Source organism: Triticum dicoccoides, chromosome 1A (assembly GCF_002162155.2).
Source record: "Triticum dicoccoides isolate Atlit2015 ecotype Zavitan chromosome 1A, WEW_v2.0, whole genome shotgun sequence".
Lineage (NCBI taxonomy): Eukaryota > Viridiplantae > Streptophyta > Magnoliopsida > Poales > Poaceae > Triticum > Triticum dicoccoides.
In genome coordinates, this window is record NC_041380.1 from 100,554,057 (window position 1) to 100,575,636 (window position 21,580).

A 21,580-nucleotide genomic window follows, 5' to 3' on the forward strand; every position below is an offset into this window, starting at 1 on the left:
TAATAAAACACACCCTTCCAAGTTCCACAGACAACCCGGTGATCGCTTTTCTACAGGGCGACGAGGAGAGGATCGCCGGGTAGGGTTATGCTATGCGATGCTACTGGAGTTGCTACTTGGAGTTGCTACTTGGAGATGCTACTTGGAGGACTACAATCTACTCTCTTCTACATGCTTCAAGACGGAGGCTGCAAGAAGCGTAGTCTTCGATAGGACTAGCTATCCCCCTCTTATTCTGGCATTCTGCAGTTCAGTCCACCGATTTGGCCCTTTACACATATACCCATGCATATGTAGTGTAGCTCCTTGCTTGCGAGTACTTTGGATGAGTACTCACGGTTGCTTTTCTCCCTCTTTTCCCCTTTCCCTTCTACATGGTTGTCGCAACCAGATGCTGGAGCCCTGGAGCCAGACGCCACCGACGACGACGACCCCTACTACACCGGAGGTGCCTACTACTACGTGCAGCCCGCTGACGACGACCAGGAGTAGTTTAGGAGGATCCCAGGCAGGAGGCATGCGCCTCTTTCGATCTGTATCCCAGTTTGTGCTAGCCATCTTATGGCAACTTGTTTAACTTATGTCTGTACTCAGATATTGTTGCTTCCGCTGACTCGTCTATGATCGAGCACTTGTATTCGAGCCCTCGAGGCCCCTGGCTTGTATTATGATGCTTGTATGACTTATTTTATTTGTAGAGTTGTGTTGTGATATCTTCCCGTGAGTCCCTGATCTTGATCGTACACATGTGCGTGCATGATTAGTGTACGATTGAATCGGGGGCATCACAAGTTGGTATCAGAGCCGACTGCCTGTAGGAATCCCCCTTTCCAATTCCTTGGCCGAAGTTGAGTCTAGACTTTACAAAACTTTTACTAACATGGCTGTGCGGCCCATGGGCCCACGTCGCCATTGGGTGGTATTAGGATCTTTTATTCCTCGACCTATACTCTGGGACTCTGACATCTCTTCTATTCGGGTTAAATGAATTTTGCTAAATCTAACATTAGGATCTCGTTATCATTTTCACCCGGAGAGCCCCTTATTACTGATGATCGTCTGCTGCACCCGAAGACCCTGAAGATACTCTCCACTGTTAACCCGAGAACTTGTGTTCATCGCGTTTGCAATTCACCTTCCACCGCAAACCCTTATGGATAACTACTTGCATTTGTTATTCTTACATTCATCCCCAGTGGTCTTGTTATTACAAGATACCCAAAAAAACTCGTCGTGGTTTCGATAATCCCTTGAGCTTACTGCCTTGTTGTTATTGTCACTTGAATACCCCTACGGTTAATTCTCGCATTTATCGAGTATCCGCCCATCCCCCAGTTGTTCATGTGTTACAAAAAAGTCTTCGAAATACCACCCGATATTCCGAAAATCCTCAGCAACCTATTGCTCTGGAATTTCTTGTTTGCTTTCGTTATGATTAATCCCATAAGTATAGAAATCTTATTGACATTCCTTGTCATTATCATTTTGAGTCTGTTGACTCAATATGTTGCGATTACATGCAATCCTCATTGATCCTTATAAATTACCTTTCCGGCTGAGCTTCCATTCTTTTAACTGGAATTGGTTCTCGACCAATCCAATTGTCGTTGATTGTACCCTAAGGCTATTCAACTTATCCATCCCTAATCAGAGCATTGCTTCTGATCCCTTGATTTGGAAATCATAATTCCTTTGCATTTGACAATTGAGTTAGCCAGTTGTTTCTATAATTTGATCTCCTTGCATTCTTCTTCCTCTAGTTGAGTATCGATACTCGTATCAGATCCTTTGTGGACCATCAAGTCCTTTGTTGGATTGTTATCCGACAGTGTCCTTCACATTTGATCACTTTGTGAGTTCTTCCCCTGATACATAATGCCTTTGTTAAGTTGTATCCTCTACTTGGCCAACCATGCTCTGCTTTCGGGCTTGTGTTAATTACTCTTTAAACTTGTGGTATATGTTTCTAAGAAGCCCCTATGATTGAACATATGCCTTCTCTAAACCGTGTGAACCCGAAAGTTTTCACGCGTCATACTCTTCTGGTGCTTCACCAGATAAAATTTCAACACTGCAACTTCATCGAACGTGAGAAGTGAATGAAAGGTTATGCATTGGAGAAGTGGGAGTCGACCTTGAACTTGTGTTCATGCCCATGGACACGATGTAGATCTTATCATTAAAGCTTCTCTTAAATGAATTATTCCTTTGGTATAGGTTCATCTTATATCTAGGATCTGGCCTTCAGCGACCGTGGTTTTGACCATATTGTTCTTCTTTCCCATTTCTTGGACAAGTTTAAGTGCTTGCCTTCTGCAAATGATTTCACTTGTCCAACCTCTATCCCGCTCTACCCTTAAGTATACCCTCTGGTACCGCAAGAATGTCAGGGTACTACATAACTTCTTATGGGTTCTTCATCAACTGTTATCTCTCACCGATTACAATTTTCCTGGGTTCTGGGTTGTCGTCAACCGAGAACACCGATAAGTGAATCGATCCCGCACTCCAATTCAATAAATCTAAGTAAATCTGGTTGCTTACGAGTTTAATAATCCTTCAAGTCATTCCTAGCCTGATCGGCTATATCATTACCATGTTAAATTTTAACTGTGCTACCCGGTCCTTCTTCCCGTAGCACAATTATTTGATGATGAGCTAAGCTTACGTTGATCTTCCTCATCATATCATTTCTCCTTGGACAACAAGCTTGATTTCGAGTTTGTGCCGTACCCTTGGTTCCAATAACCTTTCACTTCATCATTCATTTGACTTGATGTCATCGCCGATCGATTACATCTTGAAATCTCTCGACAAAGTGTGTCGTGATCATCATCAACCTTATGAGCTCTTCCAGGATATCAAATGAGTTCATGATGAGAAATACCATCCTTGCCCTCGATGATCTGCGTTATCATCGACCACTTTATTGCCTTCCCACCAACACAAGCTTGTTCTTGTTTGGTGTTATACCTTGAGTTCCTTGCTATCCAGTAATTGTTCTTCTTTACCTTGGAACATTAACATCTCTTATGTCCTCAATGTTGTGAGATATTCACCACCCTTAAGAATTCTTGATACCAGTGATACGTATTAACATCACCATTCTTTCTTGGTCCCCGTGATGTTTCTAACCGGAATACCGACAAATGGTCTGTGATGTGTAAATTCTAAACTTCGAGCAACCCTCTTGCTTTGAAGTTATTGGCCTATAGTTTCATTCTACGACTATGGCTTATTGAATCACCATTCTGACATTGGTCGTGCAACCCAACCCATATTTCGGGCGCACCTTTCAACCAATGTTAATTGTGTATGTTTACCTCGAGCATACTTCCTTATATCATTTGATCTGACAAATGTTATCTCCTTGTTCACTTAATTGTGGAAATCCATCTTTTGGGAATCTCGGTGAATTGTCGTTGAGTTCACCAGACACCTCCTTGTCCTCTCCTTGGTTTAATGATGAACTATTGCTTCAGAAACCCGCTTCCATAGTTCATTTCTCGAGGATCTTGCAATGTCATCTCGACAATTTGTGTTGCACCTTTTCTTCTTAGGTATCCTAAGTCTGAGGTATCATGACACCAATCGGATCTGAATGTCGGTCAGATATGATGGTTGGGACAACTTTCCAGGAGTTATGATGTTGGTCCTTTGATGACCCGGTAATATGATGTCATGCCTAGCCCATCTGGCCAGAGGCCTATTGTTATAGTTTCCATTTTAGCAAGGATTGCCATTCGTCCATGAGGAAATTGTAAGACTTATTCTACAAGTCATTCCTGATGGATCCTTCGTGTTTCCAAAGTCTGATCTTCACCTGATGACCATGTCAATGCTATCTCGAAGCATGTCTATGGTACTCCGATTTTCAACAAGACCATTTGAAGCCCAATGCTAAATGTTTCTTGCTCAATTACCCAAACACCGTTGTATGGGCAATGTCATGAAAATTCTCTCCCCTACCTAAAGAGTTTTCTACATTATATCCTGACATGGATATCATGCTCTGCTTGTCCTTGGGAAGGATATATCCCTGAAATATGTGTTTAAACACATTTTCCTTTCCATTGTTCTGTTTAATATGATAATCATATTTTACTTTCCATTGGTTTGCTTAACCCTTCTTGTGATCTATATGTAAAACACCTTGGTGTACAACCGTGTCAGTAAGACCCTGTTTCTATTGTTGATGACATTCCGGTAACCACCGATGGACGAGAACTTCGCCTACTGGTCCGCCTCGTTCAACGAGCAGGAAAATGGTTCTCTTCGTCCCTCGCCCTTGGTACCGACATTGTTGCTGACATAACTGACATGCTACTCTCTGACATGCCTTGCTATCGTGATCGTACAAGATGTCAGCCCCCCCTTTCTACTTTTAACCCACATGGTGGGCCCATAACCCACAGGTCCCAGGAACGAAACCTGACTCTCCTGTACAATCTGTTGTCAAAGTTATTCCTCGTGCTTGACTTTGTATGTAATTCACGGGCCACTTGCCTGTTGATCTATTCTGGTATCGGACACAATACTTATTCCCGTTGCTCTAAACCCCTTTCGCACACTGCTTCAGGCAATGAACGATTGCCTATCCGCTTGAAACTTCTTATTGCACCGTCTTACTTTGCTCTCGATAGGTGTAATTTGTTCAACTCGAGAGATACTCATATGTTCATTCTTGGGATACCCCAGATGAATTTTTCCTTATAACCTCCTATCATTGTAGAGCTGCCCCTTACCTATTCATAAGTACGATGGAGTTCCCCGAAGAAAGGACGACAACTTCATCATGATGCTTTGGAATAAAGAATTGAAGACATCAACAAAAGGGACTAACTTCTTCAAGAAGATCCATTAGAATAACCAGAACCCCCCCCCCCTTTTTTTACTCCCCTCTTAAATCTCGGGACGAGATTTCTTGTAGTGGAGGAGAATTGTGACGCCCGGATAATTAGACTACAGTAATCCCAAGCTAATGATGCCACGTCACCTCCATTACTGTGGTTAAACTCACGTTGATTCGAACCCGATTCAAATTCAAATTTAAAACATAGGCAAACAACAAAAGTTTCCAAACTTAAAACTAAAATGTTCGGAGTGAACTAAATAATGCAGCGGTAATTATGGTGGAGAAACCAAACTTTGATAAAATGTTTAAAGGCTCTAAGATAATTAAAACAGTAGTTAGAACAGTTAAATACATGCCTATTGAATTTTATAAAATATTAAACTATTTTATTTTTGGTTGAGAATTAAGGTGGCAGTAGTATATTTATAAGTACAAATTTAGGTGCTAAAGTTTTTATAAAACGGTAATAAAAAGGGAACTTAAAATAAAACAGAAAAGAAAATACAAAAGAGAAAAACTAAACAGACAAAAAAAAAGAAAAAGAAAAGAGGGGAAGCCCCTGCCCCTGGGCCTAAGACCACAGAGACAGGCCCAGCCGGCCAGGCCCAGCTCTCCTCCCCGGTCGCTCTCCCCTCCCTCCTGTTCCCCTGGTGCGTGTCGCTACAGGGGCACGTCCCCGCCCGACCACCTCGCCGGCGCCAACGCCGGGAGGGGATAAGGCCACCACGATGCCTCGGCCTCCACCCATCTCTCCCACTTGCCCCCCTCTCGCTCGCCTTTGCGCCTCCCCTCCCCCAGATCCACCTCTCCCCTCTCCTCTCGCTCGATCCCGAGCGCGCTCGCCGTCGTTCTCCTCGTCCTCGCGGCCACCGAGGCCCGTTCACCTCGCCGACCTGTCCAACCGCTCCGCCTCCCTCGACTACACCTCCCCGACGAGCCACAAGACGTCGGGCGCCCCCGAACGCTGCCCCGGCCTCGTCTTCCACTTTGGATCCCAGAAGCTCGCCGGCGTCGATCCACTGCACGGCAGCTCCTAAACCTCCCACGGGCCTTTCCTGCGCCGCGCGGTGAGCCCCTCATCCTCTCCCCTCACCCACCTGGCCTCTTGAGCTCTCGTAGCCACCGCTCTGCTTGCGCCTGAACACGTCGCCGTCGACGAGGTCGTTGCCGTCATTGTGGCCTTTGACCCGCTCACCCGAGCTCACCGTTGTGCTCCTGGGGTTCCTAGGAGCCCAAAACGCACGCGCACGCTCTCTCCCGTGCCTCCTAGCGCTGTCCCCAATGAGCGTCCGAACGCATCGCCGCGGAGCTCGCCGTCGGCAAGGTTCCGGTGACCTTTTGGTCACAGGCTCAAGCCCGTTGCACTCCCCACACCGCGTAGCTACTCCCCAGCCTCTCCGTTTGCTCGATACCGCGCCGTAGCTCCATTTTCGTCGAGCACACGTGCACGCCGCCGCCTCCGCCGCTCGCCGGCGCCGATTCCGGCCAAGTCCGGCGATGCTACGGCCATCACTGCACGCGACGCTGAGAGCTTGTTCGAATGAGCCTAGCCCCGCTCCTCCCCGAGCCCTGTACGCGTTTTCCGGCGAGATCCGAGCCGTGCCGCCGCATCTGGCGTCGCCGGCGTTGAGCCGCCGCCCACGCTGAGCTGGCACACCTGGGGCCACCCCCTGGGTCACTGCCAGTGGGGCCCCTGGCCCCCTGTTGACCTGGCCAACTATGCTGACTGGGCAGCCCCCAGCCACTGACGTGCGGGCCCCCCGCCTCATCCTCTAATTAAATGTTTTATAAACAAAACTAATTAGTTAACCTAACCAGTCACTGACATGTGGGGCCCAGTAGCTAAATAACCCCTGATTAGTTTGAAATAAGCTCTGTTAAGTAACAGAGGCTGACAGGTGGGTCCCCCGTGCCAGTTTTGACCAGTCAACCGGACTGTTGACTGCTGACGTCACTCCTACGTCATGCTGACGTCATATTTCCTTTTTCTGTTTATTTGAATAATTCCAAAAATTGCTTTAATCTTTGGAAATTCATAGAAAATAAACCGTAACTCGGATGAAAATACTTTCTACATGAAAGTTGCTCAGAACGACGAGACGAATCCGGATACGCAGTCCGTTCGTCCGCCGCACACCCCTAACCTATCGAACCCGCAACTTTCCCCCTCCGGCTCCTCTGCCCGAAAACACGAAACACCGGGGATATTTTCCCGGATGTTTCCCCCCTTAACCGGCATCACCTCATACCACGCTAGGGCACGCCTAGCATCGTTACTTGTCTTGTCATGCATCGATATGCATCTGTTTACATGGTATTCATTGTTTCTTCCCCCCTCTTCTCTCCGGTAGACTACGAGACCGACGTTGCTGCTGCCCAGTTCGACTACGGAGTTGACGACCCCTCTCTCTTGCCAGAGCAACCAGGCAAGCCCCCCCCTTGATCACCAGATATCGCCTACTCTTCTCTATACTGCTTGCATTAGAGTAGTGTAGCATGTTACTGCTTTCTGTTATACCTATCCTGATGCATAGCCTGTCCTTGTTACCACTGTTGTTACCTTTACCTGTAATCCTATATGCTTAGTATAGGGTGCTAGTATTCCATATGTGGCCCTACATTCTTGTCCGTCTGCCGTGCTATACTATCGGGCCGTGATCACTCGGGAGGTGATCACGGGTATATACTATACTTTATACATGATACATGTGGAGACTAAAGTCGGGTCGGCTGGTGGAGCACCCGCGAGTGGATCTTTGAGGCGGAGCGACAGGGCAGGTTGAGACCACCTAGGAGAGAGGTGGGCCTGGCCCTGTTCGGCATTCGCGGATACTTAACACGCTTAACGAGATCTTGGTATTTGATCTGAGTTGGCTACTAGCTTATACGCACTAACCATCTACGCGGGAGTAGTTATGGGTATCCCGACGTCGTGGTATCAGCCGAAGCACTTCAGACGTCAGCGACGGAGCGGCGCGCGCCGAATTGGACTGGAACGCCACTAGGCTAGGTATGCTTTCGGCCGCCCACGCAACGTGCAGGTGTGCTCAGGGCGATGGGCCCAGACCCCTGCGCGCTTAGGTTTAGACCGGCGTGCTGGCCTCTCTGTTGTGCCTAGGTGGGGCTGCGACGTGTTGATCTTCCGCGGCCGGGCATGACCCAGGAAAGTGTGTCCGGCCAAATGGGATCGAGCGTGCTGGGTAAGTTGGTGCACCCCTGCAGGGAAGTTAATCTATTCGAATAGCCGTGATCTTCGGTAACAGGACGACTTGGAGTTGTACCTTGACATTATGACAACTAGAACCGGATACTTAATAAAACACACCCTTCCAAGTTCCACAGACAACCCGGTGATCGCTTTTCTACAGGGCGACAAGGAGAGGATCGCCGGGTAGGGTTATGCTATGCGATGCTACTGGAGTTGCTACTTGGAGATGCTACTTGGAGGACTACAATCTACTCTCTTCTACATGCTTCAAGACGGAGGCTGCAAGAAGCGTAGTCTTCGATAGGACTAGCTATCCCCCTCTTATTCTGGCATTCTGCAGTTCAGTCCACCGATTTGGCCCTTTACACATATACCCATGCATATGTAGTGTAGCTCCTTGCTTGCGAGTACTTTGGATGAGTACTCACGGTTGCTTTTCTCCCTCTTTTCCCCTTTCCCTTCTACCTGGTTGTCGCAACCAGATGCTGGAGCCCTGGAGCCAGACGCCACCGACGACAACGACCCCTACTACACCGGAGGTGCCTACTACTACGTGCAGCCCGCTGACGACGAACAGGAGTAGTTTAGGAGGATCCCAGGCAGGAGGCATGCGCCTCTTTCGATCTGTATCCCAGTTTGTGCTAGCCATCTTATGGCAACTTGTTTAACTTATGTCTGTACTCAGATATTGTTGCTTCCGCTGACTCGTCTATGATCGAGCACTTGTATTCGAGCCCTCGAGGCCCCTGGCTTGTATTATGATGCTTGTATGACTTATTTTATTTGTAGAGTTGTGTTGTGATATCTTCCCGTGAGTCCCTGATCTTGATCGTACACATTTGCGTGCATGATTAGTGTACGATTGAATCGGGGGCGTCACAAATTATTTTTGTTTTCCTTTGCCACGAGCTCCCGGAGTGTCCAACCAACACCAAAATTTGCACGCGCCTTGCGGACATGACTATCTTTGATCCCCAAAAATTTCAGTTTTTTTATTTTTTTGCTATTTTTTATGGATGGTCAAAGTTCTTTGACTGGACGGTAACAACGCAAAAGCGCATTTCTATAAGTGACACAAACGATGGAGGGGCAAAACTGAGCATACCTAAAAATTAGGGGCAAAACTGAGTTGTGGGTTCGAGCTAGTTGTGGGTTCGAGTTAGGGGCACAACTGGAATTGGCCCTACTGAAAGTACGGCACCTCCACGATCTGCACACATTCGGCTCGGTGACGTCCCACGAACTCACGATCCAGCAGAGTGTCGAGGGAGTGCTTCGTCAGCACGACGGCATGATGACAGTGATGATGATGCTACCGGAACAGGGCTTCGCCTAAGCACCGCTACGATATGACCGAGGTGGATTATGGTGGAGGGGGGCACCGCACACGGCTAAGAGATCAATGATAAAGTTTTGGCGCGCCCTAGGGGGTCCTACTCCCACCGGGAGAAGGATCTCCCCCTTCCCTAGTGGGAGTAAGAGAGGAAGGGAAGGAGGAGTAGGAGAGAAGGAAAGCCCCCCCCCCCAAACCTATTCCAATTCGGCCTCCTGCCCAAGGGGGGCGCACCAGCCCCTTGTGGGCTGGTGTGCTTCCTTCTTATGGCCCATAAGGCCCATAACTTCTTCCGGGGGGTTCCGGTAACCTCCCGGTACTCCGGAAAAATGCCCGAACCACTCAGAACCATTCGATGTCCAAACATAGGCTTCCAATATATCGATCTTTATGTCTTGACCATTTCGAGACTCCTCGTCATGCCTGTGATCACATCCGGGACTCTGAACAACCTTCGGTTCATCAAAACACATAAACTCATAATATCGATCGTCACCGAACGTTAAGCGTGCGGACCCTACGGGTTCGAGAACTATGTAGACATGACCGAGACTCACTTCCGGTCAATAACCAATAGCGGAACCTGGATGCTCATATTGGTTCCTACATATTCTATGAAGATCTTTATCGGTCAAACCGCATAACAAGATACGTTGTTCCCTTTGTTATCGGTATGTTACTTGCCCGAGATTCGATCGTCGGTATGTCAATACCTAGTTCAATATCGTTACCGGCAAGTCTCTTTACTCGTTCCGTAATGCATCATCCTACAACTAACTCATTAGTCACAATGCTGCAAGGCTTATAGTGATGTGCATTACCGAGAGGGCCCAGAGATACCTCTTCGATACTCGGAGTGACAAATCCTAATCTCGATCTATGCCAACTCAACAAACACCATTGGAGACAGTTGTAGAGCACCATTATAATCACCCAGCTACGTTGTGACATTTGGTAGCACACAAAGTGTTCCTCCGGTATTCGGGAGTTGCATGATCTCATAGTCATAGGAACATGTATAAGTTATGGAGAAAGCAATAGCAACAAAGTAAACGATCATCGTGCTAAGCTAACGGATGGGTCAAGTCAATCACATCATTCTCTAATGATGTGCTAATGATGTGATCTCGTTAATCAAATGACAACTCATGTCTATGGTTAGGAAACATAATCATCATTGATTCAACGAGCTAGTCAAGTAGAGGCAAACTAGTGATACTCTATTTGTTTATGTATTCACACATGTACTAAGTTTCTGGTTAATACAATTCTAGCATGAATAATAAACATTTATCATGATATAAGGAAATATAAATAACAACTTTATTATTGCCTCTAGGGCATATTTCCTTCAACATTGCATGTGCTTTTCGACACGATTGCATGGCCTTTCCTGAATGTGATTCTATGTTTTAGGATTTTTCCATGATGGTTGCTCTGGATCGCCACTCTTTTATGAACTATCGACACAAAAGTTGTTGTAAATGGTGGCACTAGCAATTCTATTTTTTGCATGCTAGAGGTTTGAGGCAGGGAGATCCAATATCTCCAATGTTGTTCCTAGTTATGGACATTCTGAGTCATATTATCTGAAGCAAAGTGGAAGAAGTTCAAGTTTTGGGGGCAATGCGCAATCTTGACATTCGGTATCACATTTCCCTCTTCACCAACGACGTGGTCCTTTTTCTTAGACATGTCTAGCATGAATGTGTCCCCACTAGAGAGCTTCTTTTCAATTTTGCAACAGTTTCTGGAATGCTTGTTAATATGGATAAGAGCCAGGTGATTCCCATCAGGTGCGAGGAGGATAAAGTACACCTTGCTGGCCTTTTGCAAAGCCTGTTTCGAACATTCATGTGCAAATATATGGGGCTTCCCCTTAGTCCATGGAGGATGTGGAAAGTTGATCCTCAGCCGCTGGTCGATAGTGTTGCTCATGCAATTTCCACCTGGGAAACTTTGATGCTTAAGCGTGCTGATCGACTCATCTTAACTAGTTTTGTCCTCTTGTCCACTCCATTTTTTCGTATGCCAACACGTGATCCGAATTTCTATGGAGAGGTGCGATGATGCCAAGGGGGCCATTGTCTAGTGGTTTGGGAGGTGGTTTGCAGACCAAAATCCCTAGACGAGCTCGGCTGGCCTAATTTAAAATTGATGAATGCAGCCTTGCATGCTAGATGGTACTGGCTCGAGTGATCTAAGGAGGATCGGCCATGGAAGGACCTCAAAATCAACGCGTTGAGACTACCTAAGGAGATCTTCTACTACACCAAGAACAAATTTAGTTTGCGGAACGATATGAAAATTGTAATCTCGCAAGATGCATTGATTAATGGGGGTACAGGTTAATATTGCCCCTGATCTTCTTCCCTTCGTGTGCCCCAAAGCACTATCTGACACTGTGGTGCTCACTCTTGAGGAGGGAAATGGGTCCAAAATTCATGGTCAATTTTCATTACCGGCAATTGCGCAATTATGTATCTTATGGGAAGCTCAACCATGTTCAATTGAATAAAATGGTTGAGGATCAGTTCACCTAGAAGCTTGAAACTAATGGTAATTTCTCATCTCAATTTTCCTAAAAAGCCTTGTTTAAAGGGCTTGAGGAATTCCCTAGTCTAGAACAAGTGTGGTCCTCGCATGCGTATCTTCAGGCTAAAGTGTTTGTTTGACCGGTACTGCATAACAACTGCTGGACTACAGATAGGCTAGCCCAGAGGGGATTGCCGCATCAACCATTAGTCCACTTTGCTGCCAGGAACCAGAGAGCATGCATCACCTATTGGTGTAGTGCCCCTTCTCACAACGAGTATGGTATGATGTTATGCAATCTTTGACTCCATTAGGGGATTCGACTATCTGCGAATGGTTGTTTCATATGGCATGGTCACCCTTGCCAAGAGGCGTGCTATGGGCATGCATAAACTATGGCTTGAGCGCAGTGGTAGGACCTTTGACAGAATTGCATCAAGCCAGCAGGTGGTGGTGGACAAAATCTTATAAGAAATCTACCTAGGGGAATTCACGTAGAGTACTAGTAGATGTTTGTGATATCTTGCGGGGCCTTTCAGCCATGTAATATCCTCCTGCAAATGTAAAACTCTTCTTCAATCTTAATATAAAAGACACGCAAAGCTTTTGCGGGTTCTGGAAAAAATATCAACCTAACAACCAACTTCCAATAGGAGAACTATCACTTACGCGCCATTCCACCGGCATTCCTACAACATTTCTTTGTATGTACAATTTCACTTCCATCCCCATCATTGTAAGTTTTTTCTTTCAAAAGACATGTTCAAAAATAACTTTTGAAACATGTCTATCAAATATGTAGGAAGGGCAATTAGCAACATAGTAACAACTTTTCACAACACTCCAGAAGGTTTGCTTCATGTTGTTACTTGCTCTATCATCATATGACTGAAGAATATTTTGGGCAAGTTCTTGCATGTCCACCTCAATTTTCTTGTCCATGCGACTTGTTACTGCCTTATTCTCCTCAGTGTCCTATAAATTGCATCATTAGTACAATGGTTAAAAATGTAGAAGTTGAAAAATTATAGTTATTAAAAGAAACTTGTAGCTATGCGGTATGAAATATGTGGACCAACTTACAATAGCTATCATAAATATATTACATGCCCATGTAATACATAATTGTAGCTTATATAGAAAAAATATGTGGCTCTTTTTCCAATGGGAAGTACCTTTTGTAGTTTGTGTGTACATGCAAATATTGTACGTAGTAGATAGCAACAAAAGTAAACACACGTTGCACCGACAAATGAAAAGAAAAATACAATCACCAATGTATCACATGGTTAACCACAAAAATGTCAAGAAAATTAAGCATAAAAGTTACCTGTGAAAGTAACATCCTGTGGTGAAGGCTGTCACAGATAGAGGATGCAAGTTGAATAAACCAAGTATTGTCCTTGCTATTTACCATAGATGATGCTTCACCAATTCGTCCAGCACAAATCTCGATAATTTTAACTAGAAGCAAAGATGTTTGTTTGTCATGAACCATGCATAACCCTGTTTCAATAACGCTCATATTGTTTGTGCCATCATCTCTATTTATCTCTTGCATCATCCATTCGACCCACTAGAAGTTCAAAGATATATATTAGAATTTTTATCTAAGAGAGACCATTGCATTTAATAACTCCCAGACATGCGCAATTGCTCATTTAACTTACAACACAACGTAACAAATTGTTGATGTGCATGGGTTCTTCACCAACATGTAGCGCCGTTTGTGCCAATAAATCAATAAGCTTCTCAAGTGCGCCCACAAGAATTTCCACTTTTGCATCTCCTTTAAGCCTAGATGCACAAATTGTGTCATACGAAGCATATTTAAAATGAAAAGAGTCTATAACGAAAGACTATGTTTTTCTAATAGTACAGTGACGAATTACTACATGGTTGTGCTTAAAGATATTGTGTGACATTTTATCAAGTAAAAAAGAATTATTATTCAAATATGGGGATCTTAAGTTTACCCCCTCCGTCCCAAACTTCTTGTCTTAAATTTGTCTAGATATGGATGTATCTAATACTAAAACTTGACTTGATACATCCGTATTTAGATAAATTTAAGACAAGAATTTTGGGATGGAGGGGGTACAAAATAAAAATGTATTACACATATGTATCTTAATTGTTCACTGGTGGAAATCATATACCAAATTACTAGGATTAGTCAAAAGTGGTCCAATTAAGCATGCAAATATTTACGATATGACGTGATGATTTAGACTGTATATAGGGATGCTCGTTTAATGTACTTACCATGATATATCATTATTTCCTTCATAGAGGCCACCATGCATAAACCGTTCCACCATTTTATTACCCGACAAATCGCTACGAAGATATTTAGAAATAATGTTGGCCATCACTGATGCTCTGGCCCATGCAAGTCGCTCTGTGGCACGACTTGGTTCAAAAATGCAAGCGGCAGCTAGAAAATAAGCTCTCAATACATCTCTTGGAGCCACCCCAAAAGCCTCGAGGCCATTCTCTGTAAACCACCTAGGTGCATGGAAATATAAGTTCTCATGAAGGAAAATGTGATATAATTAATAAATAGTCTTGCTAAAGCACATCTAAATGTGGCATAAGTATTGCACATCTAAGTCCTATATCATTGATCTTACGTCGAGATTCGTGTGGATAATTCCTTTTTTTTTCCTTTTTATGCTTGATTTACTCACTTAGATGTGCAATAACTAGCGCACATCTAGATGTACTCTAGACACATCCATTAACAAAATACAGAGTATTATGTAAGATTGATGCATACTTTTGTAGGCCATGCCACTCAAGCTGATGTTGGATTTGGCAGCGATTGAAATCACGCTTTGCCAGCTCGAGATAGGTGTTGTTGTTCACAAGTGGCATCCTGCGAAAGCCATTCAGTTTATCACATATTGGTAAGTCAGTTCTACATTGCCTTTGTTGTGCAACGAACAAACTAAAATTGTTTAAAATTGATTGGTGCACCGTCGTAAACCATTTTTGTTTTACCTGTAGAGTGTCTTCCCAATCCAGACATCATCATCACCGCCATATTGATCTAGGTAGACTCTTGCTTCTACACGCGGCAAGCTTGCATACCAAGGAAAGTCCAGTGCATATTGTACCTATGATCACATACAGAGTTATTTACGTTATTGTACATATCCATATATGGTTATTTTGTTTCGGTTTCTAAAATACTTATATTGTAATATCAACTGCAATCCCTCTCTAGTTGTTGAGAGCTACTCCCCCCGTCCTTAAAAAAGTATACTTTCAACTTTGTTGGAGGGTCAAACTATCTCAAAGTTTAACCGAGTTTGTGCAAAAATATATCAATGCTTGTGAAACCAAATAGGTATGTGACGAAAATATATCTTATCACGAATCTAATGCTACTAATTTGATGACGTAAATGTTGATCTGTTATTGTATAAATACGGTTAAATATATTATTTTTTTGACTTTTCAATAAGTTGAAAGTACATTTTTTAAGGACGAAGGGAGTACGTTACTTCCCATTCTGTCTAAAGCGATTGATTAGTAGGATGGAGTCTCAAGCTTTGATGAATATGCTTCAGGATTCAAGCCATTAACAATGAGATAGCATCGGATATTATTATTATGAATTGCTGTAGCACCTGGTCTGTAAGGAATGATAAAATCTTTAGACAAGCTTCGACCCACCTCAATGGATGGATCTTTTATCTTATTTTTTTGATTAAGGGTTTAGATATTACACCTGGTCTCTGCATAGTTAAGATGCACACAGCCAAACCAAATCTAGTTTCTCCTCGCAAAAAAACAAATCCAGTTTCTGAACTAATTGTACAATATGTTTCATAAAACGGGCATAGGTTGAGTGACACTTTGTTTCCTTTTTTTCACTTGCATGTCCATACTTTTTTTAAATGAAAATATACGGTCACCGGGTCAAAAAGAAAAAGGATGGAGGTGTTTAATTACCTCGCCTGGTAGATCCTTTGAAATGATCCATTTGTCCCGGATCGTGCCCCGGGCCTCCCTTTGTCTAAGGAACTCATAGGAGAATCTGCCAGCACGCTGCAGCACGTCCTCTCCGGGAAATCTTACCTGAGAGGCCCTGTTCAGGTTGTACATCCCAGTGACCGCCTGTGTTGATTGCCCCACGAAACAGAAGAACTCCCCATCCTTCTCAAAGTTCTCGAACACGCCTGCGGATCGGCATCGGTTTTGTTTTGTTTGTCACGCGACGTAAAAAACTTACACTCGGGAGATATGCACAACATGACAACACCAGTATTTTGATTCAGAAGAGGGAGAACCATGGGTCGTACGTACTTGGGGAGACGTTGTATCGGTGCAGCCGCAGCAGCCGGAACGCCATGGCTGTGTCGTCCACGTCTACCACGGCAGAGTTCCTCGCCCAGCATATCCCCCCCTCAGTCCAGTGCCTACAGCATATATGAGTAAAGAGGTTAGAAGAAGCTTTGGTCATGGAGCGAGAAGAAGTTTAAGGTCAGCACACCGATGTTCAGCAAAACACAGCTATATATGAAGGAGGAACCAAACCTGTGGACATAGTCCAAGCACTGTTTGATTTCTTGCTTGAAGTAGCGCGAGATCCCAAGGCGCTCCAGCCGATCGACGACCCAGATGTGCTCGAAGAGATCGACCGGGTAAACATTGGGAACTGAAAAATGCATGGTCAGCCAAGACGAATAATGTACTCCAGTCCAACGTCAGTGTTGTACTGCATGGGACGGGTTTCATTAATTGATCTCTTACCCCCTCCGTCGAACTTCTTCACGATCCTGTCTATATACTCGAAGCATTTTGCGTCACCGGTCTGCATGAGAGCAGAGGCTGTAGCCGCCGGAGAAAACAGGAAGGACCCGTCACTGGACTGGAGCCTGAGGATCTTGCGCCAGTCCACCCCGGGCATCCCTTCAAGGGAGTGCAGGATCGTCGTCGGAATGCTGTGCATCATCTCCATCGGAATCCTTCGGATCAAAGTAATCAGCAATGTAGTTACAGAAATGTTAGCCTCTCCATCGACATGGAAAGAAATTGAAGGCAAAGATGCTGCACTTGTCTAGGAGGATATGTACTTTTTGAGCTTCACTTCTCTGTTGGCATATATGCGCTGCAGAGCATGGTGGTCATACGGGAACACCACGTCCAGGCTCCTGGCCGCCTCCAGGAGAGAAGGGAAGGCGATCTCGAAGCCGATGGGCATCGACTCCGAGTCTTCCTCGGCCAGCCTCCACATGTTGTCCTCCAGAAAACTCAGCCCTGATCGAGTGAACAAAACGCACGTTCAGTTTCATCAAACTCATGCCTGGTTCAGTGTGCATGCATGCGTACCTCTCGTGCAGTTTTCGGGGCCGAGCGACCATTTGGTGAGAGCCACGACGCACGCGAGGGTGTTGGTGATCCGGTCGTAGGCGGAGAAGAGGGCCGCGTCGCCCCAGGAGCCGTCGGGCAGCTGGTTCCCGAGGATCCACCGGAGGGCGGCGGGGAACTGGGCCCCGTCTCCGCCGTCGAGCCTCGGCACCAGGGCCACCCAGGCCGTGTCGTACGCCGACACGCTGATCTCGCCGTCGCCCATCGACCCGAGCATGGCCTTCACCCGGTCGATCAGCGGCTGCTCGAGCTCTGTCCCAGGAATCACACGGTGCCCGTCCAGGTCGCGTGCTTCCTCTTCCTCGGGCCGTTCTAGAATCTGGATGTCATTTCCGGCAGGTTTCGCTTGCAGCCCTGCAGGTACTACGTCGAAACAAACGAATGAATGCCAGAATGATTACAATTACAAGGTTGTGTATTTTAGTATTTCCTTCGTCCTAAATTAGTTGACGGTCAAACGAATATATCAGTAGTAACCAGCTTAGAACATAAGCTTAGGACATATCAAAAGTGATAATCAAATATTTGTACAGAGCCATATGTGCACACCAAGAACTGTCTTAAGGTATAAAGACATCTTTAACCGATCCTTTATAACCAATTAGAGAAGTAAAAATACGGTTTTACTCCTCTAAGGCCCCGCTTGGATTCCCTGTAAAGTTTTACAAGTGTATATTGATTACCCCTGTAAATTACTGGAGATCAGTAAAATACAACCGGATATACAAGGGGAGTCTACAGCGCGCTTGGTTCGTCTTGTTTCTCACTTGGTTCAGGGAGTGTTCCCATGCGTTGTGTCGTTGGCGGCGGGAACACAATGAACTGCAAGGCCGGCGGCCGACGGTGCCAGCTAGACGCCCCCACCATGCCTGTGTTCCTCGGCCCTCCCTGTGGCGGAGCGGGGCCACGACGGCTGCGGGATCTGGCTGCAGTGCCGGCGCGCGGAGGTGCTCCGGCGGCGGTGCGAGAAGGCGCTCCGGCGACGTCACGGACGCGGCGGCAGCGTCAGCCCGAAGCTCGGCGGCGATGTGGCAGGACTGCAAGAGGCGACGGGCCGACGGCCCTTGAGTTTGACAGTGGTGTCTCCGGTGAAAGGCGGCGGCTGCGGAGCTTGCTTTGGTTGCTGGTACGAGGAAAAACGACGGAAGGAGCAGTGTTTTGGAAACAGGCGGATTACCAGCGGATTACAACTGTAACGTAAAACCAGGGGTAAAATTTACAATGCGGAAACGACAATCCAAGTACTCCGGAGGTATTTCGTTACGGAGGTATCTTTTCCACGTGTAATTGGCTGCAAAACGACCAACCAAGCGGGGCCTAACCGGTACCTAGCTGATCCTTTATCAGTCGTAAGGGAGTAAAATTTTACTTCTCTTCTTAAAAGTTTCTCTATATTTACTCTTTCTTTTGGTGGCCGAATAAAAGCTTCTTCGCGTGAAGGCCTTCTCGTGGCCGGCCGGTGACTTACGTGAAGCTCGTATGGCCTTGCTGGTGACCTCGGGCCTCTTCGGTGACCCTTGCCCGTGCTACTACTGGTACGACCACTAAATGCTGCTATTGCGCGTCGCTGTTGCGTGTGTTGGTCGCCGCCGCCAGTGTGTGCTGTTGCTGTTGCTGCTGCTGCTCGCCGCCGCCGGTGCGTGTTGATACTGCTTGTTGCCGATGTGTGTTGCTCACCGCTGCTTCTCCCCGTTGCGTGCTGCTACTGCTCGCCGCTGCTCCGTCGCCAGTGCGTGCTGCTACTGTTCGCCGCCGGTGCGTGCTACTACTGCTCGCCGCTGCTCCGCGGCCGGTGCGTGCTGCTACTGCTGCTTGCCACTGCTCCATCGTCGGTGCGTGCTGCCACTGTTCATGGTCGGTGCGTGCTGCTACTGCTCGCCGCTGCTCCACCGCCAACGCCAGTGCGTGCTGCTACTACTGTTGCTCGCCGCTGCTCCGCCACCGTTGTGTGTTACTACTGCTCCTGCTCGCCGCTGCTCCGCGGCCGTGCTGCTGCTGCTCGCCGCTGCCGGTGCATGCTTATGATGTTGCTGCTCCTTCCAATTGCGTGCCTCTGCTGCTTGCTGCCGGCGTGGTTACCATGGTTGTCACTGGCTGCGGAGGTGCGTAGCAAGTGTTCGACAAAATATATGAGCCAAATTTTATGTTTATTCTGTTATATACAAAGGATCAGCTAGGTCCGGTCAAAATTTAATGAAGTAAATACACTCCACTAATATTTATATTCCTTTACTTTTCAAGGATCGGTTGGAGTTGGCCTAATAATGGTCAAAATGTCACCCGCTGCATGACTTTGTCTTATAATAATAGGAGTATCAAAGCTTCAGCTCCAGGCCCAGTTTGACGTGACCAACAAGGAATTGCACGCAAAGTTGGCAGAAGTAACATGGGCGGCCGCAAGCTCATACCGACTTTCAACTGATAAGAAAGGCAGGGAATTTCATCGTTTTTGCCACAGAGCCTCACTGATTTCTGTCACTGGGAGCATGGAGTTGTGTGCTAGCTAAAGGCACCTTATCCAAAGAAATCAAACGAAACCTTTCCTGATCACGTCTCTTTTTGTGGGCATATGAACTTTGCATAAGCACACCCTCTACTATCCGATCTAATCCTTCCTAACTTTCACATGCCAGTCTCAGTCGAATCTCTGATCATATTATTCCGTAACCAAATTGGTAGACCGGCCGGATATTCGGCTCAAAAGAACGCCGGGCCCGTACTTACTTAGAGACCAAGTTCGGCGCCAGGAAAGCATGCATCGATCCTACGTTGTACTAAGATAGCGTGAGCTTAATTGAATTAATGGGTGAGCTTCACCTAGGTAGATATATAGTATTGACGGTAACAAGAATAACAGTACGTCGAGGATCTTTCTATCATCGTATTGACTTTAAACTACAGAAGCATTTTTTTCCCCTGTAGTTGCATGCTTTTGGATCTGATGAGAAAGCTACATCCTTTGTTTTTCTGTTTTTGCAGGGGAAAAGCTACATTTTTTGTTCTTTTTTTTTGCGGGGGTGCTACATTCTTTATTCAACTGTAGATTTTTCATACAGGTTTCGATTCCTTTTCTTCACGAGACCGAAAACCATGTAGCCGTTGACGCTGTCTCATCTACTAATTAGTGTGTTGTGCGCTAAAAGTTCTCAACCCTACCCCCCTCACGGCTAAATATCTGGTGCTCCGGGAGCACTTAAGCTCAGGTGCTCCCATGCGAGCTCCACCGTTGGATCTTGATCAGGTGGTTATCTATGGAGCACTCGGGCTTACGCATAATTAAGGGACTCTTAGAGGTTCTTTTTGCAAATTTTCTAGAGCACCTCAAGTGACCGTTGGCTGAGATCAAATGGCGGAGCTCGCGTGGGAGCACCTAAGCTTAGGTGGCTGATATTCTGCCACCCCCTCCCCCCTTTCCTTCTCACTTGTATATATTCTCTTGTGTTTCTGTCTAGTCTGTTGGTATCTTTCCATCTCCTCTTGGTGAAAATGGCATGTTGCATTGTTTGTGTAAAAAGAACTAGAGTCGTTGACAGAACATTTGTTCTTGTCCCTGCCCTCTTGGTATTTGTCGCTATCTTCCAAACTCCTCTTGCCGATAATTGGCACAATATGTCATTTTGCTAAAAGTAGAAATAGTAAGATTCGCTTGACGGTTAATCTATTCTTGTCTCACCCCCGACACTAGTACATAATTTTCTCGTGTTTTCTTTGTACTTTGTCAATATATTTTGAACTCCCATTGGCGATAATTGACACGATATGCCATTTTGTTAAAAAGAAAATTCTTAGATTCACTTGACGAGATAATTGTTCTTGTCTCGCTGACCCCGCTTTCCCTTTCTACTATGTATTTTTCTCATGTTTTCTTTGTAATTTGTCGGTATCTTTCAAATCTTGCGATAAATGACACTATATGTCGTTTTGTCAAAAACTAAATTTTAGATTCACTTAATGGATAATTTGCTCTTGTCTCGCCGCCCCCCTCCCTCTAGTAGGTATATTTCTTGTGTTTTCTTTGTATAGTTTGTCTATATCTTTCGAATCTTGGTGATAAGTGACACTATATTTCGTTTCGTAAAAAGAAATCCTTGGATTCACTTAACAGATAATTTGTTCTTGTCTCGCCGACCCACCCCCTCTAGTAGGTATATTTGTCGTGTTTTCTTTGTATACTTTGTTTGTATATTTCAAATCTTGGTCATAAATGACACGATATGTTGTTTTGTACAAAGAAATCCTTAGATTCACTTAACGGATAATTTGTTACGGT

The 21,580-nt window shown here is 45.7% G+C and overlaps 1 protein-coding gene across 3 annotated transcripts in view; it reads right to left on the reverse strand.

Moving 5' to 3' along the window:
- Nucleotides 1-12,332: 12,332 nt before the first annotated feature.
- Nucleotides 12,333-21,580, reverse strand: part of LOC119365260 (ent-copalyl diphosphate synthase 1, chloroplastic-like) — an 11,403-nt gene continuing 2,155 nt past the window's right edge. The window contains exons 3-14 of one of the 3 annotated variants that reach the window (XM_037630878.1): nucleotides 17,272-17,664; nucleotides 17,016-17,199; nucleotides 16,693-16,907; nucleotides 16,477-16,597; nucleotides 16,246-16,358; nucleotides 15,892-16,118; nucleotides 14,935-15,050; nucleotides 14,711-14,809; nucleotides 14,197-14,439; nucleotides 13,602-13,728; nucleotides 13,262-13,507; nucleotides 12,333-12,906 (exon numbers count right to left, since the gene is read on the reverse strand). In XM_037630878.1, coding sequence (XP_037486775.1) covers nucleotides 12,682-12,906; nucleotides 13,262-13,507; nucleotides 13,602-13,728; nucleotides 14,197-14,439; nucleotides 14,711-14,809; nucleotides 14,935-15,050; nucleotides 15,892-16,118; nucleotides 16,246-16,358; nucleotides 16,477-16,597; nucleotides 16,693-16,907; nucleotides 17,016-17,199; nucleotides 17,272-17,664 — 2,309 coding nt within the window. In that variant the 3' untranslated portion in view covers nucleotides 12,333-12,681. Of the gene's footprint in view, nucleotides 12,907-13,261; nucleotides 13,508-13,601; nucleotides 13,729-14,196; nucleotides 14,440-14,710; nucleotides 14,810-14,934; nucleotides 15,051-15,891; nucleotides 16,119-16,245; nucleotides 16,359-16,476; nucleotides 16,598-16,692; nucleotides 16,908-17,015; nucleotides 17,200-17,271; nucleotides 17,674-21,580 lie in introns of all 3 variants that reach the window. The other 2 variants (XM_037630875.1, XR_005175431.1) reach the window with 2 other exon arrangements.